This window comes from Cyprinodon tularosa, unplaced genomic scaffold (genome assembly GCF_016077235.1).
Source record: "Cyprinodon tularosa strain WSP-4 unplaced genomic scaffold, ASM1607723v1 ctg12, whole genome shotgun sequence".
In the NCBI taxonomy this organism is placed as follows: Eukaryota; Metazoa; Chordata; class Actinopteri; order Cyprinodontiformes; family Cyprinodontidae; genus Cyprinodon; species Cyprinodon tularosa.
The window spans coordinates 357,641-382,985 of NW_024038003.1; the positions used below are offsets into that span (position 1 = coordinate 357,641).

At 36.7% G+C, this 25,345-nt stretch overlaps 3 protein-coding genes across 5 annotated transcripts in view; 1 reads left to right on the forward strand and 2 right to left on the reverse strand.

Annotated features, from left to right (window-relative positions):
• The window catches only part of LOC119773023, a 34,057-nt gene extending 27,405 nt beyond the window's left edge, over positions 1 to 6,652 (forward strand). For both annotated transcript variants that reach the window (XM_038269810.1, XM_038269819.1), the window contains exons 40-46: positions 571 to 840; positions 2,826 to 3,086; positions 3,156 to 3,419; positions 3,505 to 3,795; positions 4,744 to 4,980; positions 5,057 to 5,104; positions 5,960 to 6,652. In XM_038269810.1, the coding sequence (XP_038125738.1) occupies positions 571 to 840; positions 2,826 to 3,086; positions 3,156 to 3,419; positions 3,505 to 3,795; positions 4,744 to 4,980; positions 5,057 to 5,104; positions 5,960 to 6,243 (1,655 nt within the window). In that variant the 3' untranslated portion in view covers positions 6,244 to 6,652. The remainder of the gene's footprint in view (positions 1 to 570; positions 841 to 2,825; positions 3,087 to 3,155; positions 3,420 to 3,504; positions 3,796 to 4,743; positions 4,981 to 5,056; positions 5,105 to 5,959) is intronic.
• A 458-nt stretch (positions 6,653 to 7,110) lies between these two features.
• Positions 7,111 to 13,587, reverse strand: prpf38b (pre-mRNA processing factor 38B). 2 transcript variants are annotated; one of them, XM_038269833.1, is made up of 7 exons: positions 13,153 to 13,587; positions 12,280 to 12,348; positions 11,886 to 12,037; positions 11,617 to 11,691; positions 11,039 to 11,057; positions 10,249 to 10,472; positions 7,111 to 8,332 (listed from the first exon to the last, which is right to left on the reverse strand). In XM_038269833.1, exons 1-7 carry the CDS (start codon positions 13,360 to 13,362, stop codon positions 7,690 to 7,692), a joined length of 1,392 nt encoding a protein of 463 aa, XP_038125761.1. In that variant the 5' UTR covers positions 13,363 to 13,587; the 3' UTR covers positions 7,111 to 7,689. The 2 variants fall into 2 exon arrangements, with proteins under 2 accessions (XP_038125761.1, XP_038125771.1); XM_038269843.1 differs by lacking the exon at positions 11,039 to 11,057 and having other exon boundaries at positions 11,631 to 11,691; positions 13,153 to 13,586.
• A 1,401-nt stretch (positions 13,588 to 14,988) lies between these two features.
• LOC119773042 (protein FAM102B-like) lies at positions 14,989 to 24,335 on the reverse strand. Its single transcript, XM_038269857.1, has 11 exons — positions 24,050 to 24,335; positions 22,316 to 22,436; positions 22,166 to 22,195; positions 20,928 to 21,044; positions 19,369 to 19,415; positions 17,292 to 17,395; positions 17,112 to 17,207; positions 16,822 to 17,032; positions 16,504 to 16,640; positions 16,199 to 16,262; positions 14,989 to 15,917 (listed from the first exon to the last, which is right to left on the reverse strand). Exons 1-11 carry the CDS (start codon positions 24,193 to 24,195, stop codon positions 15,875 to 15,877), a joined length of 1,116 nt encoding a protein of 371 aa, XP_038125785.1. The 5' UTR covers positions 24,196 to 24,335; the 3' UTR covers positions 14,989 to 15,874.
• Between the last annotated feature and the right edge of the window lie 1,010 nt (positions 24,336 to 25,345).

Below are 25,345 nucleotides of genomic sequence, written 5' to 3' on the forward strand. Positions count from 1 at the left end.
TGATAATCAGACAGCAAGGGGTGCTTACTAGGAGATGTTTAACAGAATATGAGCCAAGACAAGCTTAAAGCATGCTACTAAAGGAGTTCTGAAAAAAGGGTTTTCTTTTTAATTGTTAAAAGTAGATGTTCGTTTTATAGTTTTTAGCCTCATTACTGCTCTGTGTGGGTTTTTCTTTCAGCAAATGGCTTGTTTTAGTGTTTGTACTCTGGGCAATGATCTTTTCGATGACTAAATTAGCTGACTATTTGATCTGTAAACTGTTAATCTGATTAATTGTTAAAGTCCACAGTGGATCTTATTTAGATGTATCAGGGTAAACAGATTAAATACAGATGCACACCACACTTTTCAGATTTTAATTTGTAAATACTTTTTAAAAGCAGTCATAGTGTCCCTCCACTTCAGTTTCTTGCAGAACTTTGTTTGTCCACCACATAGAATCCCAGTTGAATGCAATTAGTCTGCTTTAATGTAAAACAGTTCAAGATGCAAAAATACTTCTGCAAGCCTCTGTGTATACCATTCCTGCTGCACAGTAAAGTAACTGGAATGTCTCCCGTCTTTCAGCCCCCTGCTCTCTGTCTGCTATCACCGTCTTCACTCAGTGCCATAATTCCTCCATCTTGGTTGAGTGGGGGCTTATGGGCGGCGGCACTGAAAACACAGTGTACACTGCCACAGCAAAGGCCAGTGACCAAACCTACCTGCACTGCAACAGCACCGGTAGCAGCTGCTACCTCCGGGAAGCACAGTGTGGTCTCCACTACACCATCATTGTCACGGCCTCTTCAGACCAATGCAGCTCTTTGAGGAGTCCACCCTACAGAATTAGCATGGGTATAGTTTGTTATTCCTCATAATAATGTATAGAGAAAAAAACAACACTATTAGTTGCATCATAGAGCTTGCATCAACCAGCTTCAGCAAGCTGAGTCAAATTCAAGTTCCTCCGAGTTATGATTTAGATGTTTTTGTTTTTCTGCTGGTGGACCTAATCTCTGTTTTTAATATCATTGACAATCATTGAACTTAACAGGCAGAAATCTCCGGTGGCTTTATCCATTTTAGACTTATTTTCTGTCACCTTTGAGCTCATCACAGACCAGGACCAGAGTACCTCAGCAGGTATTTGAGGTCCTGTCATCAGAGCCTCCTGTCTGTAGAATCCAGGGATAGAAGGTGTTTGCAGCTTTGAGAAATCTGGACTAGGAGGTTTTGTTTAAATACTAGCCAAGGCTTATCCTGTTTTTGGTTAAATATGAGAGTTATCTTTGCTTAAAATTTTTATTTTTATCTTTTTTTTTTCTGTTGCTTGTATTTAAATATTTCAAGACATTTTTTTTTAAATAAACTTGCTGTTATCTATATAATCCAGTAAATCAGTTGCAATGACTTAAGTGAGGAGTCAAAGTTAAGAAGGTTTCATACACTTAGTTAGCCATTATTGTTGTTATCGTATAGCTTTGAAAACAATTATCCATTGAGTTGAGGTGTTAAAAAAAAAATACGAAGGTGCATAAAATTAAGTGTTTTTTCACTTTGTTTATTAAGCAAGAAGATCACAAATAACATATGTCAATAAAGTGCAATTTCCTTTTTGTAAGAGCAATAAATCCCCACACATAAAAAAGACATACAAAAAGCTCCACATTAGACAGCCAATGCTAAATACAAGAAATGTTCAAATACCTAAATAACTTAGGTAGACATAGCCAGAGACAACTTCAGCATATTATACATGATCAGTATGTCCATTTAAAGCGTTGGGGTTTTAAATAAGTGAGATATCAGACTTGGTAACAAACTCGAAGGAATGGTCCCCATAGAGCGGAGGTCTTCAACAGGGGGTCTGTGACCTCTAGGGGGTGCACAGAGGTACCGCATGGGGGTCGCGAAGGTTTTGGTTGATTAGATTTTTTTTATATATATATTCCCCCCGCTGCAATTTTTCTCCACTTATTGAAATGTTTTTAAATACAAATTAACATGAATTCAACACACTGTAGTAAACATAAATTGAGGCAGATGTTTTTAGTCATCATTGCATACATTCAGCGACTCACAGGAGCTCTTTCAAGCTGGGCACCATTTTATTCACAACACATGTCCCATCTACCAGGAATCAGACTCAGAAATACTTTAATAATCCCAGGGCGAAATTACTTTCATAACATTACTCCACCTGTAATAGAGTGACTATAAGACCAGTTTGATATAACACAGTTTTATACAGTATCTATAATTAGGGGTTCCCCGCTCCATCTCACCATCAGTCTGGGGGTCCTTGGCCTGGAAAACGTTGAAGACCCCTGCCATAGAGTCATAAACATTCTACCAGTCATTGACAGTCTGATTTTTTTTTTACTGGAAATCATCTATACCACCTTCAAACACCCGTTGGATTAGAGACACCCTCTTTTTTCTCAAATTGAAAAAAATCAATCGTCTCACCAAATGGGTGGGAAAAGCAGGAACATCTTTATTAGATTTTGCAAAAGAAGTCAAAGAATATGTTCTTTCACCTAGTGCTTCTGACAAAGAGGTAAAAAACCTCTGTCCAATAACTACAAATTGATGGGCAGTTCCAAGACGTGTAAAAGGTTCTCAGTAGACTGTTGACATTGGACACAACTTTTAAAAATAACATTTATATTGCAGCATTTTCATTAAAGTTGGATTTATGGATAGAAAATCCCTCTGGTCAGCAGATCCATCCAGCTGAGATGTAGTTTTCTACAGTGCATCCAGGTGTTTCTCCCATGGTGTTTCTCCTTGGCATTTTTCCTGATTGCAAAGCTTCAGGACTTTTTTCTTTTTCACAGAGCCCTGTGCTCCTAGAGATGTGGCGGTGGACGTCTCCTGTCAGAATCACAGTGCTCTGGTGTCCTGGACCCCCTCTCCCATTGCTGAAAGCTACCAGGTTGTTGCCGTGGCTGCAGACGGACATGGACACACCTGCAACACCACCTCCAGTGACTGCCTCCTGTCAGAGCTGCACTGTGAACAGCAGTACACAGTGTTTGTGAAGGCTAGCCATGAGAACTGCACCAGCAAAGCCAGTCAAAACGTGACTGTGAACACAGGTACCAGTAACAGGGAAAGCTGCAGCTGTAATCATGAGATGAAGAGTCTAAAATGTCCCCTCTGTTCAGGCCCCTGCCAGCTGAGGGTACTCTCCACGACGTTCCACTGTGCCAATCGGTCTGTGATGCTAACATGGACGCCCAGTGATAATAACCCTGCAGACTATTATGGATACGCTGAAGCTGAAAACGGAGACAGGCTCCACTGTCACAGCGCAGAGCCTGGTTGTACCATCAACGGACTTGTCTGTGGAACAGTTTACAATTTTTCTGTGCAGGTCTCAGATGGAACATGCAACAGCTCCTTTAGTGACCCTGTGCAGATTGCAGGAGGTAAAAGTCCAGCATGCTGCTTCTCTTAAAGAGCTTATATATTTAGCTAAATTAGACCATTAACCATCACCTATATCCCATGCAGTTCCTTGCCCTCCTCAAGATGTCAAGATGAGGCTGATGCCAATTGAGATGGAGATCGAGATGTTGCACTTCAGCTGGACGGAGATCAGCTGTGCAGATACAGAGTACATGCTGACCTTGACAGGAAGTCTGCTGGGAGACAGCCAGGCTCTGTTTGAGCTCTCCTCCTACTGGACCAGCGTGACATACTTTGAGTTCCCTCTTCCCTGCAGTTCTTCTTATGTCGCCACGCTGCAGAGCAGAAATGATGCAGGCATGAGCGGCATATCAGTACCCCTCAACGGGACAACAGGTAGACAAAATTCACACTTTAAGGTTGAATGAGACTTTTTTTTTTTTAAGTTGAGAGTCAAGATTATCCTTTATAATAAATGTAGCTCGCTGAACTCAATACGAAATATTATTTCCAAATGCTAATTTTTTTTTTAGGACTGTTTAAAACCATTTCATATCTCCTAAAGGAAATGCATTGTAATATTTTATAGGCTAGATATTAGTTTCTGTGTATTAAACCTGTAATTTACACTTATATAATTAGTTAATAAAGCAATTATTGATAAATTAGTTAAGTTGCAAAAAAAGATATGAGGCTTATTAATAAGGTGGGATACTGATAAACTCTTCATTCAAAGCAACACATTAAAATTCAAAGACATTGTTTATATAAAAATACTGGAAATAATGCATAAAGCAGTGAACAAAAGTCTTCCTTCTAGTATTCAGAAATGATCTAAGTTAAGAGAGAATAAATATAATTTGCGAGGTTTGTTTATATTTGAATGTGCAAAAGAGAAGAGCCAGATAAAGTCTACATGTGTTTCAGTTATTGGTGTGAAAATTTGGAATGATTTGAATGATGATTTAAAGTTATGTCCTTTTTTGGTGAATTTTAAAAGGGCTTTAAAATGTAAAATGATAAAATCCTATGTTATGTAGATTTGAATATTTATATACGCAGTAAAGAACCTGCTAAGTTGTAAAGGTTGCAAGTATAAACCAGGGTAGGCAATAATAAGCTTTACTTCAGCCTATTCCTTTTTTTTTTTTGGTAAATTGTTGTTTTTGTTTTGATATTGTTGTTTAGATGTTTAATGTTGGATTATTTGCTAAAAAATAAAGTGAAAGTGAAGTGAAGTTAGTAGTACTTAGCAGGTTATATAGAATGTTGTCGTCTTCTACCTGACAAAGGATTTATTTCAAGCGCACACCTTTAACTACTATTTTTTTTCCCCTCTCACAGCTCCTTGTCCACCATCAGGAGTGAAGTACAACAGTAACGCCTCCTTCATCACCGTTGCCTGGAACTCCTCAGTGTTTGCCACCACGTACACCGTGTACGATGCCAGCGTGTCGCCTAAAATGCAGCTGTGCACCACTGTAGAGCTGTCCTGTTCCCTGCCCATCATGTCCCCCAGCAGCCTGGTGGTCACAGCCAGCAACGATGCAGGGGAAAGTCAACCTGAAAATGTCGTAAAAGGTGGGAACTAACACCGCATATACATGCATATTTGAATTATTAAAAACAATCACTGAGATTATTTTCTTCTCTTTAGTTTCTGAGCGCAGGAGGAGAGGTCTCATGGAACAAGTGGCAGCAAACGGTTCGTTTACATTTGCTGGATGTAATACAACAGACTAGACTTTTCTTAGTTGATTAGAAAACAAAAATGAAGTTATTTTGTGAGAAGCTGGCTGATCACAAGCATAATAATGAAAAGTTGAGTGGAAAAGAAAAGTCTGGTAGATTATGGTGCACACGGCACCAGTCATGACTGCATTAATTGAAAGAGTGTAAAACAAGAATTAAAGGGTTAGCATGACATTTTAGAGATGGATCCATTGATGGGCTAATACCAACGCATTCCTTGCATTTGGAATTAAACTTCCAAAGTTTGGAGAAAATTAAAAGGCAGTTGTCTACGTATCTAACTCACTTTAGGACTAGTGTGAAGTTTCCAACTGCTGTGAGGATTATATTTTGAAATATTGTCAATAGTAAGATATAGAGACAGCAGGCCAGACTCCTCCAACAGCAGGGCTGCAGGTTGATCTTCTCAATGCCCCGCTGTGCTGATGCAGTCATTTTTTTTTTTTTTTACAAAAGGAGCCATAAAAAACCCTATTTAATTGATATACTTTTAATTGAGCAAACATCATTGTATTATAAAACCAAAGTTTGGTTAATCTGACATAATCATGTAATTCAATTAAATGGATTTGGTTTTTTTTTATGAACTTTAAGCTGTCATCAGAAAAACAAACAACTGAATGTAAATGCATATACATATAATACACATGTGAATGTTCCATTTTGAATTGAACTGCTGAAATAAATGTAGCTTTTGTTTATATTTTAATAAAAAAGATGAACCTTTCAGTAGCTTTTAGTCTGAATTTACAAAACAATGATAATCTTTTGGTTAAATCTGCCATCTTTGATTCCTTTCCTTCTTTAGGAAACATCTCTACTCTGCTGCTGGAGGTGACGCAAACCTCACCAGCAATAATTTCGCTCCGGTGGTCACCAGTGGAGGATGCTTCCTTCTATAACCTGCTGATCAGGAAGCCAGGAAGCTCAAAGGACAACCAACAACTCACCGTGTTTGGGGAGAGCATCACCCTCAGCGACCTGAGCCCCAACTCTGCTTACTGTTTCTCAGTCTTGGCAGTGACTGCAGAGAAAGGTGGACCAGAGTCAGAGCCTGTGTGTGTGCAAACAGACCAGCTGATGACACAGTAAATGCTTCCAGCTGTTTGTTTGGATAAAGCTTCATAAAGCAGGTCCACGTAGGAAAATGTCATGGTTGATCAAGTGGAAGCACACTAAATGTGACATATCCTGTAGCCTGACTGCAATGACTGTAGATCAAATAGCTGGAAAAATCTGTGGGTAGTTTTACTTTTTAAAACTAAATTTCACACTTTTGCTTAGATGCATGATAGAAACCTGCTTGTATAACTTCTGTTGGTTTAAACTTTAATATTGATAAAAAAAAGCTTAATTTTCGCCTTTTCTATGTAAGTGCTACATGGCCTTGCTAATTGATGTCAACATGTGTTAACATGAGATGCACTAATGTGAAATGTATTTTAATAAATCTCAATCATTTTACGCCATTCTTATTAAAATGAAAATATCTTAAATGGAATCAATGTTTTTCTTTTCCAAGAAACACTGTTTCATTTAGTTTAATTAGCCTGCAGATCTTCTGGATTAAATTCAGATTATATTTCATCTGAGGGTCTAACAATATTCAGAAAACTGTAAAAATACCGACACCTGTTGTTTTAAGATAAAAAACAAGTTAGGAGCAGCTTTTGACATAAAACCTAATTTGGGTTCCATTATCTTCTTCATTTCATTTTTTTTTATATAATCCTAATCTTGCAGTTTCATTCTTTTTTCCTGTCCTGAGGATTTAGTTTGAATCGTCTTGCCTTTAAAATATGCTAAAATAAAAAATTAAAATACTTGCCTTACCTGAAATTCATTCCTTCCCTTTTGAACTAGGTATTGATAGCTTTTAGATGCCAACATATTAGATATCTTTAAATGCTACAGTGAGGTAACAATTCATGTTTTTGTTTATACACCAACAGCAGAAAATTAATTTGTAAAAGGTTTTTATTAGAAAACAAAATGCAACAGAGAATAACTCAGACAACACAAGCAGGGATCAAGTGTGTGGTAAAAATAAATCTGTCCTTCAGAGGATAAAAACATTCCTGGACTGTCTACTAATGCTCATGGACAGACTGGTTAATCTCCACCTCTGGATTCAAACCGTGCTTCAGCGAAAGCTGAAAATGGAACCGATAACCTGCTATGATTTACATCTAGAATATGCTGACAGTACAGAGGCGAACCTTCACAACCACTACGGTCCAAAGGCAGTGTAGACACGTCTTAGACAGTATGTACAAACCCACTTCTTGGAGCAAAACAAGAATCGTAGAAAATTAAAATGCCATTTTTCTTACTGTACAGAGTTTAAATGAGGACTACCAATACTCTAACAGGGAGTGAAACATCTGAAAACAGAAGGGAACCAACATTACGTTTGGCCAAAGATGAGCCCTGATGCTAACCCTGCCTGCTAATGCTCCTTCACTTTGGGCACATCGCTGACCAGACAGCTGATCGAAGAGGAGGAAGATAATCATTCAAGTAGAAACCTTGCTGCCTTTACTCAGCACTCTGGCTTCTTTTCCGTTCACCGTGTTTACTACTATGCTCATTGCTGGAATCTCGCTGGTGGCGACTCCTCTCTTTGCTGCGGCTACGTTTGTGGGAGCGCTCTCTTTCCCGCTCTTTGCTGTGGCTGCGATCTCTCTTCCTGACCTTTTCCTCTGCGCTGCTCTTATGCCTCCTTTCTCTGCTTCTGCTCCGACTCGACCTTTTGGCCTTCCTGTCTTCCCTGTGTCTGTCTCTATCGTCTTTGTGCCTCCGGTCGTCGTTCTCTGTTCTGCTCTTCCTGTCTCTGGACCTCTCCCTCTCAGAGCCCCTGTCCTTGTGGTGATCCCTGTCCTTCTTCCTGCTCCTATCTTCTCCATCTCTTTCCTTCTCCCTGCGTTCGCTCCTCCTTTCTCTGCTGCCGCTGCGACTTCTTTTGCGTTCCCTGTTCCTGTCTGCACTACGTGATCTCCGTCTTTCCCTGTCCCCCCTCTCCCTGTCTCTGTCCCTTCCGTCCCTCTCCTTCCTCTGCCGGTCCCGCTCTCTCTCCAGCTCTCTGTCAAAGCTCGGCCCGTGGCGTTCCCTCTCACGGTGGTGGCTCCTGCTTCTCGACCGTTTGGGTGACCTTTTAGGACTCGGAGTCCGTCTTGGTGTTCTGATGAGGAGAAGCAATTCAAAGTCAAACTAATGTAGAGATTTATTGAATTCAAGTGACACATTTTAAGTTTGTTGAATGTAGATGATTGTAGCTCAGACCTAATAGGTCAAAATTGTGTTTCACAGTGAATTTCATTACCTTAAGATCACTATCAAATGGATTTTAATAGAGAAGTGGTATTAATGGGAACGTTATCCCCTAGGAATTAAACTATTTTTTTCTATTTCAAGAAACCTAAAAGTTCAGCTAATAAACCAAGGCTTTGTGAAGATGACAAACTGAAAATGTGATTGAAAACGGTCTTTTGCATGTTTCTAATTACATTTTTTTTTATCAAATATTATTGAAAAATGGTGTTGAGTATTAAATATTTGGGTACAGTTTACAATAACAACCAAAACAATCATCTATAAATGGTAAAGAAACCATGTATTAAAGACTTAATAGTTTATTAATGTTTGATACATTTTTAAGCTGCATTTAAACTATTTAAGAAAGGTAAATATTTAAATTAAGATATTAAACCGACTAACATCAGGGCAAACACGCCAGGTCAATATGATCTATTAGCCTTTTAGAAATGGTTGAAATACAGTTTATACATTATTATTACATTAATAAACTATCTGTTAATCATTAATAAATTATCTCTCTCCCATTTAGAAATGGAGGTCAAGATGGTTATTGTACTCAATATTTTCCTGGGCACATGCACGACCCTGTACCCGCTCCCGGGAGGGACCGCCTATCAAACACTTGCAAGTGCATCGACGAGCCCGTTACTCCTTGTGCACATTGTTTAAAAGTTGCTGTTCGCATCGCCGATACATATCACCTAATAATCATAACAAGGGCCAATGTACTGACACTTTTAGTTGGGTCCCTGCTCCAACACACCTGAATATAATAATTAGATTACCAGTACTCTGGACAACCTGCAGACTGAGGACGTATTTAGACGTTTGATTCTGATGTGCTGGACCAAAGACACATCTTAAAGCTGGAGGATACCATCCTTCAGGGGTTGGAGTTACTCATCCATGATCTAAGGCCTGAGGGGGGAAACTGCTAACTTGTCACTGCAGGGTTTATACAGGAATGATTAACTCTAATTTAACGATTTTTAATGCTCTTTTAATGCTCTTAGAAATAATTTTAATGCCATCAACAAATACCCATGACTCTCATATATACGGCAAATTCCTTCATCTTTTCCGTCGGCAGGCTGCAATTCCTAGATTTCCAGCCACTTTGGTTTAAATGATCATTTTCCCCATTCTCTAGCCTTTTCTCTGCAGCAAGCTTCTTTTACGAACATTCCTGATCAACCAGAAACAGTTCCGTGCAAATATATTGCGATATATTTGCAAATATATATATTGTTTAATAAATTGCTTTAATAAACTTTTTTTTTTCTAAATAAAGCATTTTAAATGCCAAAATCATCGCATTTAGTGAATTTTAATGCCAAATCAGGCCTTAATTTAAAAAAATAATTATTTAATGATTTTTAATGACCCGTGGAAACCCTGCACTGAACCTCATCAACAGAGTTAGCGCCACTAAAGCTCACTGTATTTAGCACTTTATTTAGGAACATTACTGGAAATTTTTGAGAAAGGATGAATCAACTTGGGCTTGCCCAGCAAAGAAAAGACTACTTCTCATTAGTAAGCAGTGCCATGAGGCAGAGCAACAGAATTTCTGCACAAAGTTAAGACAAATTGGCTCTCTTATTTACTTTGATGAGTTGGAAAAGTAGTTTTAACGCGTTTTTAAGTGATAAAGTCCATCTCAAAACATTATCAGTGCATTCAGTTAATCAGGATTATGCTCCTATTGCTGTTTGGGGAGGTTGGATGTGTTTTTAAAGGTGAGGGGAAAAAAAAAAAAAAAAAAAAAAAACTAGCTACCTGGAGCCTCGTCGTTCCCCTTGTCTCTCTGACTCTGCTTCCTCCTCCGGTTCCTTCTGGACCACCTTGCGTGGCCTAGCCTTCATCTGCTGATCAATGGCCTTTTGAACAGGAACTGGGATTCGGGGAAACAGGGTGGAGAACCATTCCAATTTGGTCATGAAGGAGCGTAGCATCTCTCCAATGGTCATAACACAGCCGCCACCAGCTTTAACATCAAGCTCCTATAATGAAACATTGATGGGGGGAGACATATAAAACAAAGAGTTAACACACATAACTAAAAACCATAAAGGTTTCCTTTTAAAATAATGACTCACAACAAAATTATATTTGTGATGACCAAGTACTGAACCTTCACCTCTGTTCATCTAGCTTAATCTTTGATATTTATCTTTAACAGAGGAAACACAAACATGAACATAACAAGAATTGACTCATCTAACCTGTCAGAATTCCTGTAGTCTGTATTAACAGTGTGAGCTCTAATAACAATTCACCACATTTTTAAAGGGCCCCTCCTAAAAAAAGGATTTTCCCCAAAAAGGAAGGAATAATCTAATGCTAATGTGCTGTAGGGAGAAAGAAAAAGAAGACTCTGCTTCTTTTTGTTGTTTCCCAAAAGCATTTTGAACCTTGGAGGATTAAAAACTGCTCACAGTGTAAGCACAGATTATAGCAGGGGGGGTTTACTGGACTCAAGATGAGTAGATATGAATTTTATATGGTAGAGAACAGCTGCTTTGCACTCACGCAAACCAACAGTGCTGAGATACAATTTCCAATTCACCTGCTGCACAATGGGCATCTAAAGAAAAAAACAGGGGAATTAACATGTTGGGTAGGACTTCAAGGAGTGAGCAGTTCAAATAAAAAGCAACAACACATGGAAAGGCCTGGTTGCACAGCTTTGGACCAGATTCTGCTTTTTCTAACCAAAAACTAGCCTTAATAAATCTCATAAACTCATTAAATATTTTTTTTTATATATATATTTTTTTATTAAACATTAAATGTTTTCAAGTTAACATAGTCCTACATATTCCAAATTCCTTTTGTGCAACAAGTCCTGATACGAATAGATATAGATAAAACAAAAAGGCATTTTTTTCATTTGAATTTATTTATTCTGCATCATTGTTGTACTTACCCTGGGAAATAAACAGCAGCAGAGAAGTGAGCAAGTAACCTAGCTACTCAGGCTCAGGGAACATAAGTTGGGGGGGGAGGAAACAAAATTAAGCCAAATGAAAGCAAAGGTGAAAAATCAGCTATGAGCATCACAATAAGGGGGTGGACAGTTAGCTTTAAAAGGGACATTATCTCACTGAGGATGGACTAAAAGACAAAATAAATTTAAATTATTACCCGGGGTGACATACCTCCTCATCATCCAGGAAGTCATTATACCAATCTAATAAATCTGTTGGAGGCTGCGTATATCTGAAACACAAATACCAAACCCACAAGTCAAAATCAAGCTTTTTACAACTTTTGTTTTGTTAAATTTTTTTCCTCAATGGTTTTGTTTTTATCCGTAGTTTTATAGAACTTAAAGAATTTGAGCTGACAAGGGATGTAATGACAAAAGATTAGTTCAATTCAACGTAACCTGTGAGCAAAGCTAAGACTCATACCTTATATACATGAATCCAAGTGCCCTGATGTACGGGGAGTCTGTGTGAGTGATAAGACCCATCACCTGTTTGCGTGTTAGTTTGAGAGTAAAGAGTTTGTAAAGAAGACAGAAAGCAGTAGATACAATGCCACCAGTGCCAACTCCACGCACCTAGCGAGATAAAAAAAAAAGGACAGGGTTGAAAATGCATGTTTTTTTAAAACAGCTACCTTTGTAAAGTCCTTTCAGCATTGTCAAATATATTACAGGACATACAATTTGACTTATAAATGACATCAAACCTTAAATAAACGTAACAAATTTGTCAGACCTTTTTTGTTTTTCTTCCCTCATGTGAAATACAAGACGAAGCAAAATGTGGGGAATATAAAAAGCACGTACTTCTCACTTACCCCTCCGCACATTCCGGTTTGGCCTGCAGTCTTTCTGCTCCCCTTTTCCCAAGGCTCAATGTGAGTCACCTAAAGGCACAAACAGAACTATTTATATTTCTGCTGAAAAATAATCCCCATCTAGCTGAACACTTTACTTCACCATCAAAATGTGTGTTTAAACAGACACTGTAGTTGAAAACTAGACCCTGGGATGTCCCATATATGGCCAATGGAAAATATGTAATTAAACATGCTTTAACTGCTCAGCACACAACTGTTTCATTTATCATTATTTTTGAGGTATTTACATTATTTCCTGTGTGTGATGATGCCTATGTGAAAAAAAACTTATTTATTTATTTTTTTTTACAAAAATGATAATTAAAAGGATCCATATTTTGTTATTTATGAGTCACCAATATACACCTTGCAAGAAGAGCTTTTAAAAAAAATAAAGTTGTTAATAGGAAAATAAAAGTGTCTTGAGAGTTTAATTAAAATGCATAATTAGAATAACAACAGAATTCACCCAGAGATCCAGCTCTAATTAAAAAACACACTCAATATTGTGGGTCAACAGTGGTATTAGGCAAACTTAGGTAAGGTAGAACTTGGTTTGTTTATAAATAATACTTTATAACAGGGTCGTAATTACATCGTATGCAGAAATACTACTATACTTTGAGTGTGTCGTTTACACACACTTAAAATATAAGAACAGCAGGCTATCTAACACCTATTACAAAAAAAAAAAAACGTTAAACCTCTTAATCTGACTCCTGTTTGTTAAATAACACATTGCCTACTGTATATTTCACAATGAATGCATCACCGAGCGGGTATGGTTACCTAACTAGCATGCGGCTTAGCATTAGCCGACGTTGACGTTACCTTGAAATAGATTTCGTCCACGACTTCATGGTAGGTCTTTAACTCATACAGCTGGACTTTGAAATACGGCGAAGAAAGCACATTCGTAAGAATCATTGGATTGAGGTTCATAGTCTTTTCGTTGCCCCACAGGGGCAATACGTTCCCATGTTTCCCTGACGGAGGTTTGCTAACGGCCTGCGTTGGTAGCTGGTTGCCGACGTTAGCCATGTTAGCTGAATCCCACACGGTGAAACTTTGTTTACGGTTAGCGTATGTACGACTATTGAGCCATCAATTATAAGCAAGGCTCGTCGTTCCTTTTAAAATGTCCCCCTCTCGATTTCTTGTTAAGCTAGAATTAAAGATAGTATCAGCGACTTTCCCGCCGCCGTATTAGCTAAAGTGCTACTAGGAGGTGAAACCGGAAATGTACCGTGAATGGTGCAGTAAACTACAGCTTGTAACGTCAGTTACGTTTTCACCGGATTTAAAAAATAAAAGCTTCTTTACTACGTATTTCCGGTAGGCTTTACAAATGCATGCTACTAAAAAATGAAAGCATGTAAACACAAACTGCGTAATTAAAGCCTATTTACAGAGATATAACATAATTTATTGTTTTTCAAGACATCAAATACGTTCCCAATTAAATTTTTGTATGAAATCAACTCAGTATTTATGTTGAACATTTTATAGTTTTTCTGAAACAGAACATGGTTTTGTTTTTCCAATGATGTATTCTCTATTAAATCTTCCTATTCCTATCCCAAGGTAACAACCAGTCATTTTAGTGATTTTCCATTTTGTTTTTATTTTTATTTTTTTAAACACAGTCAGAAAAAGTATGGATTACGACTGAGTATTATTTATACTATATTTTCTAAATTAAAGGGAAAAAATCCTAACCTTGCTAAGCATAATGACATGCCAACATAAACTCAGGTGATCAGCTGTTCAGTAGGAGGGATTTTTGAGCGATTCTGACCTACAGGCCAGGGGTCTGCAGTTTTTACAATCCATAGAGCCATTTTGCACTCAATCCAGCTTGATAATTTGTTTTGAGATTAAAAACATGGCCTTAAAAACACTTTTTAAATTTATTTTTTTTAAAGAATAACCATTTTATTTTAATTCTTTACATTTTGAACAAAGAAAAACAGAAAGCTTTTCTTCTAAGGGTTGTTTATATATTGGTGAAATGTTCAAATGATAAAAAAAAAAAAAAAACTCTTTTCAACCTAGCGAAAATAAAAGTATATCTAAAAATATCACTGTGGGTTATATTTATATATTAGTGTTTAACTGTAGAAAAAAACATTTACAGTTATACAAGCTGTAAACTGACAAATGTATAGTTTAGCAAAGTGGTATATCTGAAGATATAAAATATATAAAATTTTTACAAAAATGTGAGAGGCAAACATACATGTGTTAGATACTGTAATATGGGTAGTACTGTAAACACATGCATGGCAGAGCTCATTGAAGCGATTCTGTTTGGCAATCCTTCCTCTGTTTGTAGCCCAGTTTCTTGAAATCCCTGCAATGTTCTGTTCTTATCAATAGTTTGAAAATGTAAGCAATTAAAGAGGAGGATTATGATTAAAAACCTAAAAAAAATATATAACTAAAATTAAATACAACAACTCACTTAAAATAACCCTATTTAATGCCTCGTGTGACTCCATGATAAGATTGTTTTTGGCAAGTAAATAAAGAGAAGACAACAAGTTGTTTTTAAGGGGAAAAAACTGTATCGAAATTGATTTTAATTAATTTTAAAAGATTTTACAGAAATGTAGGGCCAAACTTTACAAACAGTATGGAATAAATTACAGACATGTGTTTTTTTTTTTTTTTTAATCAACATATACATTCAGCTCTAGTGTATTTAAAACAATCACATACATTTCTGTACTAAAACAAACCAACATAAATACACATTATTATAGATAATGAACACATATATTTCTGCATGACAAAAAAAAAGGAAACAAAAACAGTTTGGTTATCTTTACAGTTTTTTCATCCTCATTCACTACCAGGTGAGAGATATTCAGCTTTATTTGGCTGAGCTATTCTTAAGTATCTATAGTGCAATACATGTAAATAAGGATCTCACTGTCAGTTTTGTATGCCTTATGGCTAAAAAACCAAAGGAGCACACAATGTTTTTCATTCACTTTCCTTTAGAAATTATTATGAAGAAAACAAAAAATCAACATATTGAAACATTATGTATAAAACATTGTGAATCTCTGACAGTTACACCCTTTCAAAGCTTTCTTCTTTTCTTTTTTTAAATCAAAGAGCTAAAAATAAGACTTAATGCTACATTAGAGTCTCTCAGTACAGTGCAGAGAGATTGACAGCTCACTGAAACCGAAACAATATTGCTGTTAAATCAAGGTAGATGGACGTGCATTTGAGAAACATCTTTGTTGTTTGAGGTTTTATCAGAGAGCTAAATGCTGACAGTTTGTACAGAGTGTCCTCACAGAGTACAAAGAATCCGTTATCGGTGCAAAAAAAGTTTTAATAATGTTGTTCAGTTTCATGTTTTGAACAGCAGGGGGCTTTCACAGCCAGCAGATCCTGCAGGGGTCATACCGGGAAATGTTGCATAAGGGAAATAAAACCTCCTAAAGTCAGATAGGAGTAAGTAGGAGTAAGTTCGTTTGGCACCTGCATTGCTCCAGAGAGGTAGTTCCTCTCGTTTAAGACAAATTCCTATTAAAGCCTACCGCTTGATGACCACCTGCTCAAAGGCTCCTGTTACGACCCTGGAAAAGAATATTACATTGGGTTACTTTGCTGGAAATGAGGGCCGTTATCTGATCTGACTAAGTGGCATTCTTTTTCATGAAAACCTATCATGCTGTGAAATATAAAAAATGATTATCATGCATGTTTTACACATCAAACATCAAAAGATTAATTCAGATGTTTTAGATGCAATCTTTCCATATAAGATCCCTTATCTGACATAGTTGCGTTTTCTCATATTTACAGTAAATAGCCTGTGTTTGGCAGCCACGGTCCACAGTTACATAACCACACCCACCTCATGTGTTGACTTCCCAAAGCCGTGCTCCCACCGGGTCCAACAAACAAGCTGAGCCCCTCCTCTGTAGCAACACATTCACATTAAAAGTAAGAATGATGAGAATCTTTCAACATATATCAGCTCAACTGATCATTTTCCGGATTTGTCAAAGACCAAATAAATAAACGTGGGATAAACAGCCATAAAGTGTTGCAATCTTTGCCTGGAGTGTGTGGAGACACAGCACGTCAACAGCTCAAAGTAATTTGATCGCAGCAGTAAGATGCTCAGCTATTTTCCACACCAGGATTAGAGATACACACCCTCTGCACTGGAATCCAAGAAGCCATGGCTGAAATCCTGGCCCTGCAGGATTTTCTCTATGATATCATAAGCGTCTACCCGTGTAGCATCAACTCTCTTTAGCTGATTCTCCACTGAGTTCTGTTTTACAGGATGCCTAAGAAGAAAAGAACATTTGCAGTTAATAACAGCATATAGGCTTTCCATACAGCATAAGTTTTAAAGGTGTTCTACATTTTTAAAGCACACAGAATGCGACAGAATTATGATCAGATGTATGTAAACTGACTATGTTAGTTACAGATCTATTTACAAGGGGTATAAGCAATGTGTCTTACCTGAAAGTCCTGTTGGGCGTGGACATTTTTTCACCTGTAGAACAGCAAGTTGGAGAGCCAGTTGAAGGGGGCGTGCTCCTGCTTTCTTTCTCTCCCCTCTCCCCCAGCTGGTCACTGGGATCGATGCTGCCGATGCCTGTGGAGGTAGAGCCTCCAGAAGCACTTCGTCTGTGGCTCAGATCTGTTAGACTTGAATGATTTGAACTATAACCTGTAAGAATATAAGTTGCTATTAAAACTCATGAATGTTGCTCTTTAAAACAAGGAAACATGGATCGCTGTTATGGTACCTGAAAGTTTCGAGAGCTGACTTGCATAGCTGGATGTTCTTGAGCTGCAAAACGCAATCAGCTCCTCTGGCACTGATGCTGACTTTGTTGGAGTTGCTAAAAGAACAACGAATTACTTATCATGATTCTATTTTAATGCAAAGAAAATCTTGTCTTTCATTGGGTGATTATGTCCAGTACCGGTCACTGAGTGTGATGTATGCATGTCGCCTCCTTTCCTGTCCTCAAGGAGACCCTCTGCCTCACGCGGTTGGATTCCCAGAGTCATGGCTGTCGATGGTGGACTAAAGCAAAGACACAAACCAGTAAAGCAACTTCAGTACAGGTCAAAATATTAAATGCATAGAAGAAGATGATGTTTTTCCCAGGTGGATCATCAAATAAGTGGTCTTCCTAATTGTCAATCTTTCTGATCATATGTTTACGATGGCCGCCCTACGTCCTCTTCCCCATTTTCACTCACAGGTGAAGAGTCTGACATAGTGGAAAAATTGCAAATCTTCTTTTGGAAAACAAGCTTGCAATGCATACAGCAACTTTTAAAAAGAGCTTGCACGAGGAGAAATGGGCTTGTGCACGCTCTTGCACACATTTAATAGGCGTTCCCTCTCAGGAGCAGGAGCAGGTACAGGGCTGAGCATGTGCATTTTTCTTTTTAAAGTGGAGAGGGCTGGTATTTTCAAAAACTCGCAAAAATCCTCCTCTATACCTTTAAGTATTACAGGTCATTGGTAGGAAAACAAATACATCATAGGATCTTAATATTTCTTTTTGATATAAAACATTTTTTGTGAAAAAAGATGGACTTAAATGATATTATTTTAGCATGCTGGTTCAATTTGGACCTCCATGCTACAACTGGAATGTTACTTAAAATATGTCCTTTACTGTATGTACCATTCACTTCTTCCTCACATTAGGTAAGAGGCAGCACCTTATAAGCATCATCCAAAGATTCTGATCAACTCGTTTCTAAAACACAGCATTCAATCTGTTTATTTAAGGCATCTTAAACAGGATTTTTCTAAAAAAATTACAAGTAATACAATTTTAAGATGTCAATATATTCAAATGTAAACAAATATTTTGTTTTGACAATCAGGTTTCCTGTAAACACAACAAATGGAACCTTTAGGAGCCTTTAGGAGCTTTACACTGTAAACAGACTGCATTTACAGTACACATATAAACAAAATATGGCTTTATGTAATTCAACTACAAGCGTATGCCTATAGGCTCGTGCATATTTTCTTCCCATAACCAGCAACCAGATGTTTGTTTCCTAAAAATCCATTTTGGCTCAAGAGCAAAAGCAGAGAAGTGACTGACGGACAACATCTGCTATCCATTCAGGATATTATGCCCCCACATTCTGGGGAGTTCCAACAAAACAAATACATAGGAAGAAAAAAATGGGTTTAATTAATGTTTCCTACCTGATAATACCGGATCCTGTTAATATTAAATGTCAGCTAAATAAAAATCTGTGTAACAGCAACCTTATGAGTGTAGCCTGCATTTCAACAGCTGTGGTTTAGAGACAGAATGAATAGAAAATAAAGAGAGGAAGAAGCATGTGGCACCGTCGGTGAGCATCATTAACCCTCCCAATGCAGTGACTAACACAGGGGAGGATAAATGACTAAGCTACGGCTGTCCCCAAGGCAACCGCTGTAGTATTTAGACTAAACAACACTTGAAAGGGGACAAAAAGGAAAAGATTAAGAGGGCTTTTGCTTTTTTGTTACATCATATCCTCTAAAACTAAGAGAGTATGAATACATACTCTCAGAATATGTACTCTGAGCCAGTCTGATCACGTAGAAAGTATTTCTTTTGACTAAGGTAGGGCACAAAAACAACTGGGTGAGGTGTTATTATCTCCTAGATGAGATTGAGATAGGAGGGACTTTACAACTTTAATGTTGATTGTAGAGTGTGCAGTAACCAGAAATCTAAGTAAGCTATTTTTTAAATAACTGCATTTTCTTTCTTAAATTAAGCAGGTAAGTGAGTCCATTGAACTCATTTAGCTGGCAGATCATCTTATTTACATACTCAAGTGTAAATATACTTATTTTAATATTTTTTTTTTTACTTTGAGATTATTTTTGCTTTTAGGTGACAGACAGGATGTGATGAAAATAATCCCCCTGTGGTCAATGAAGGACCTTTGTACGAGTAAAACCCACTGTCGTTGGAAGCCTTTAGAGATGCTGACGCACAAGTAAGGGCTTCATAACAGACTCAGACTTACGTTTTAAAGCAGGGGTCTCCAGACATTAGCTGTGTAGAAATAACAACCTGGAACAGAGACACATTGTTGAGATAAAAGACAGAATCAAGACGTTGGAGTAAATGTTGCTTTCATAAGATTACAGTTTGGTTTTTGAAGCCTCATGACTCAGCAAGAATATGTATGTATTAAAATCTTTCCCATGGCTCAGACAGATGATCACACCAGAGGCTCTGACATGTCTCTGTTCTCAGAGCAGAATAACCTTTCCACACACTGAAGTCTGTCTGACAACACTGGTAAGAAAATAACCAAAACGATCCAGAGATAAGTAAATATGACTTAAATCAAGTACATTTACCTTTAATTTGAGTAGGAAAATAAAATGATCAGCCAATGTAATGAAGATTTTTACTCTTAGAATAAGATAAATAGACAATATGTACTTGGAATAAGACAATGCAATTTGTTTTTTCTTATTTTAAATGTAAATTGTCTTGTTTCATTGGCAAAGGGTCTCACATACAACCTCAATTCAAGAAAAACTGCACTAAAATAAGAAAATATGACTTATTTAGATTTACATTTTTTCCAGTGCATTTTATGGGATATACTTCAAGAGTTTTATTCTATAAGGTTTAAAACCAGGAAGTTCTGGTCACAAACTCAAGTAGAATTTTTGGCTCTTCTATAGAAGTGTTTGACAATTCCTCTTTACAAGGGGAAATTATATCATATATACAAACTGCAATACCTTAAACTAAAACTGGAAGCAGGTATCAAAAAATATTTTAGATTTTTTCTGGTCACAATTACAAACTTTAACCCCCACTGATATTAGATGAAATGCATCTAAAAATACTTTTAGATAAAATTAAAGTACTAAACTTTTAATTTCCCCAAATTCTTGAGGGCCGAGGACGAGAGGATTCAGAGGTTGGATTTTAAGCTGCTTCTTAGGTTCCAAAACTTTTTTTCTGATACTTAAGTTTTTATGCACATTGTGATCATTTGACCCAAATGTCCTGGAAGATCAGAAAGAAAATTAATCGGTTTATGACTTGACTGACCAAAGTTCCAGCTATATGGTCCAAAATCACAACATATGTGTTCAGAAAATTAAAGATGAGATCTCCAAATCTGAGAACCCTGTGTGCTGCACAAAATGAATGGGAAATATATTCAAATTAAAAAACTTCCTACCAATTAAAAAACTACATGGTTGAAATAAACATCCCTTATGTTTAGATGTGACCATTTTAGGTTGGACTCTAACCTTTAACAATTAGTCAGTGTTTTAGACTGGAAATTAGCAGAGAGAGGTGGGCTGCACTTCCAGGAAAAGTCCTACAATGGAGACCCTAAAGGTTACAGTTTCCATTGTAGGTGTTTTCCTGGAAGTGCAGCCCACCTCTCTGCTAATTTCCTGTCTGAAACATTGACTAAATGCAACTACACATTTAAAAAAGGACAATTTTCAGTTCAACTGTTAGCAAAACATTCTTATACATCTACACATTTAACCCTTTAAGCATAATTTATCCTGATATGAATAAAAAAATAAAAAATTCTCACCGTACCTTTAGAATAGAGTTGTCCTGTCTGCTGTTCTTTGTGTTGTATCCCTCCAGTAAACACCGCCGTACCGTGCTGCCAGACCCAGCAAACTCTGATAGGTTCAAGTCAGCAAAGCCAAGCTGAAAGTGGTCAAAGAATTAAAATGGCATTTTAGCTTCAATGAAAAAAAAAAAAACATAAAAAAAAATAGAATTTTTGAGCTGAAAAACTATTTGCAGTTGTCTAAACCTGAAAAGCTAAGTGTTAAATATAGGGATAATAATTTAAGTGTTTTCACTCCAATCTTTAACTTTATCAAGTAAGTTACCAATACTTATACCTTTGAGTTGTTTGTTATTTTAAAAAGTGAAGATTCAGCTCACTTTCTTCAATTTTAACAATTTAAATCAAGGCTGAAGACATGCTGCCATGAAATAAACACAATAAATCATTATAAAAAAAATTTTTTTTAAGTTAAAAGTTGACCTATTGTTAAGTTATCAGAATTAGAACCACCATGGAGTTACTTGGCGGTTGGCGATCACAGCTTTTGCAAAGGCTGGAAGTTCAAAACTCAGACTGTTTCTGTCCCTAAAACTAAACAAAAAGGCTTTGGTAAAAATATAGATGACACATCTACCCACCAAGGCACATTAAGCTCTAAATAAAAAGTAGGATTTTTAAATAAGATCTTTAAGAGTTGTAGTTAAATCATTACCTTTTCTAACCTAGCCCTACTTTCAAATACATTGGGGGAAAAAGCAGCATTTCAAGTTAAAAAAACATAGAATTCAAGGTTTGCTAAACTTAAATGATTAAATCAATGTTCTAAACTTAAAAAAAGTTGCTGAACTTTGCTGCCTTAACATTTTGAATTCTGACAACTACTCTTTTTTTTAACAGGGTTCAGCTTTTATTCTACAGCGTAAATCTCAGAGCAGCTGATAAGTAACTGTCTGTTTGTGCAGAGATTACAGCTTTATGGAAAGGAATGTTGAAAGGCGGAAAACACAAACAGAGACGAGTCACTTCGACACTCATTAAAGTTATTAGTTAACAAGGGTCCAATATTGACTTACTGACTGATCAACCAGCAACAGGGAAGTAATAAAAACTCACCCAACAATAAAATGAGATAAAATCTCCAAAGAAATTCATAAGAAATTGTTCCTTTATACTCTTGCAAAACCCTACCAATGTATTAAGTATTTTATAGCTGCTTTTTCTGCAAAAAGTTGAAATTTTAGAGGATAAAAATTACCTTTGCAAAAGATTTTCCACCTTTTAATTCCTGAAAAAACAAAAAAACAAAACAAAAAAATTATTATTCTCCTCACTGTTTGGACATTTAAACAAACTAACAGCGTGGTTTGTTGTGCCTGAGCCTCAGTTCGCCTTGGTGGTCCCATACCTTTCTCACAGACACTCGGCACATGCAGGGGTCCAGCACTCCTGTCTCTACGTTGGCGCTCATTTTAGAGATGAAAGAAAACCTTTTCTTCCAGTAGACACAGTTGGCTTGGACCGGCTCTCTGGGAGACAAGAAGATATTTTAAAAACTGTCCCCAACAGAACAGCTAATCACACACTGGAAAAACGACCTAGAAATAAGCTTTAAAAAATGTGTATTTACCCTTAATTTGAGTAAGGAAATGAGAGTTTGCCAATGGAATGAGTATTTTTAATCTTAAAATAAGATAATTAGATAAAATCCACATGAAATAAGACAATGTAATTGTGTTTTCTTATTTTAAATGTCTCTTTTACCTCCTAAATCCAAGAACAAATGCACATATTTTAAGTAAAAATTACTTATCTAGATTTGGATTTTTTTCCAGTGCAAATATTCTGCATCTATAGCTGGTTTCCTGAGTATACTGACTGTAAGGACATATTTATTCAGTAGAAAGATTGGATGAGCTTCCTTTATAATATAAATAGTTCCTGTTATATAGAAAAAGGCTGCTCTATTAAGCCTCTCTAAGTGGTGGACTCTCACTGGTCCGCTTAAATCCGAGTAACAACAAACAAAATTGAAAGACTTATTTTGTTGTCCTGAGCTTCTTTGGATTTTTTTTTTTACATTTAGCTTTCCTTTGGGATTTCACTTGGAATTTAGGGAAGTTAGATGAGGAAGTTTGGTTTCATTAGTGAAAAAAATAAAAAATAGAGGCCCTAAGGTAATGTGTCAGGGACTGGATGCAATCCCTGTGTTGAGTTTGTCTCATCAAATTTTAACCAAAGTAGATGAATAAGGAGTTTCATGGTGTATGTTTTACCAGAGGGTTTCATTTTACTGTCAGCTTGGTTGGAACAGGGATTTACAAAAGATCCACTTTATTTTCTGTTCCCTTGAGTTCATATTAGGATTTAACCCAAAATGTCAACACGTGTCTAACTTGGACATCCCTGAAATCTGCTTTGAAAACCAACTGCTGCTACTTTAAGCTGTTAGGAATTGCTACTGTTTTAATTCCCTGATAAAGGAATCTGGTTTTTCCAGATTAATACTGATTTCAAATTTACTTGATGTATAACCTTCCTAAAAATCATAGATTTCTAAATTGTTTTTTTAATCCAAAGCAAACCCAAAGAAATCTAAAGCATTGTTTGTATTTAATGTTTAATGTTTTCAAGACTATCCCAAATAAAATACATGTCACTTATAATTTATATGTACAAAAGGTGGGACTTCTTATTTTTTTATCAACTAGAAGAAAGCAAAACTCTATATAAATCACTTATTTGCTTGTTTTGGGCCTAATTTATTTACTTTCAGTATATTTTTATATTTAGATACAAAAATTGACGTTCTAAAAAGTCCTAGGTAAATGTATGTAAGGGATTCAAATATTTCCAAAGCATCAGATGCTGCATGGCTTGTTGCTAAGCAACTAGTTTAACCATCTATAGCAAACATTCTATAAACATATGTGGATCTTCAGGGGAAAAAAAACTTCTCTACTCTTCTTAACACCAAACAACTTTTTTTGGCTGCAATAATGTCAAGTTGGTGTATTTAAGTAACAAAATGCTGGGACGTTTTCCATAAAATATTAACTACCAAACACATTTAAAATAAAAAAAGATTTTGCTGTATTCTTAGTAACTTGCTCATGAGCAATAAATAGAAGAGCAGCCTTACCGAGAGGACTTGTGGGCAAAGCCTCCGTCCAACAGTCTCACTTTACAAAATAAAACTCCGTTGACGAAGGGAACCGAGGACAGCTCCTCCAAGTCGAAGTCTATTTTGAATTTAAACTTCTTTTTCTTCATAAGTATGAAGGACATGACTGCTGACTGTAAGCTGGGCGCTGTCTCTGGAGCGGAGGAGCTGAATTCTCCCGCAGCGGCGAGTCAGTGAACGCATCAGACTCGATCCAAAGGTTCAAACCCTCTCCTTCCCACCCACGAGTCATGACGTGGGGAAAATCCGTGATTTGGTTGGACACGCGGGGGAACGGAGAAAAAAAACACCCAGGCCGGACCACGCATTTCAGTTTAAAAGAAATCAATTAAAAAACGACCAATTGAAAGAAGAACTAACAGCAGGGATGGTCCCTTTAAGTGACTTTACTCTCATGATTTATAGTGAAACTGTTATAGAGAAAAGCGGAAGCCATGTTTTTCTCTCAGAGGTTAATTAGACACTATTTGATATATAATACAGGGCTGCTAACCTTTAACCAAACCTTTGGGTGAGATTTAGAAATAGTTTGGACAGGAAACCCTCAGGGTGAGATGAGGATAGGTTCAGCTATAGGTTGGGGGTTTTCAGATTATTTTACTGAAAAAAAAGTGGGATTTTTATAGCACAAAAAATTTTACTGAATAACAACAAGTGATCTGTAGTTATGTGGAAAATGTTTCTCACAGTAGAATTGAAGTACAACAGAATGGGCTCTACTAAAATACTTGCATCTTAAATATACTTTAAACTAAGAATTTCACAACTTTGTTTATTAATTATTCTCTGCAGTTAAAGTAAAATAAACAATGGGAAATTAATAAACTATTATTGGATTACTGACACTAATACAGGAAGCAGTGCAATCGAATCCCACGCAAATTCACTGTGTATGCATATTTGCTAATAGGCTAAGGATTAAAAAGATTTATTCATTATGTTATTAGTTTTTCTTACAAATGACAAAACAGCTGAACAATTCAGACCTTCTAGGAGGCTGTAGATTTTATAAAAACTCACCATGACAGGAGACGGCACTTCTCTGGATCTTTCATTTGGAAAATGTAAATTAAGTTTTTAAACATATTCAATTGACCGAAATAAGGATAAATTAATAAGATAAGAAATAATAGAATGAGAACATGCCTGTGGTTCCTACTCTATGAATCCAGGATAACAGTTCTTCTGCACATCCTCTCTGAATGTGGTTTGTCTTTTCTTTTAAAAAATAAAATGCAATGGTTCTTTTTCTTT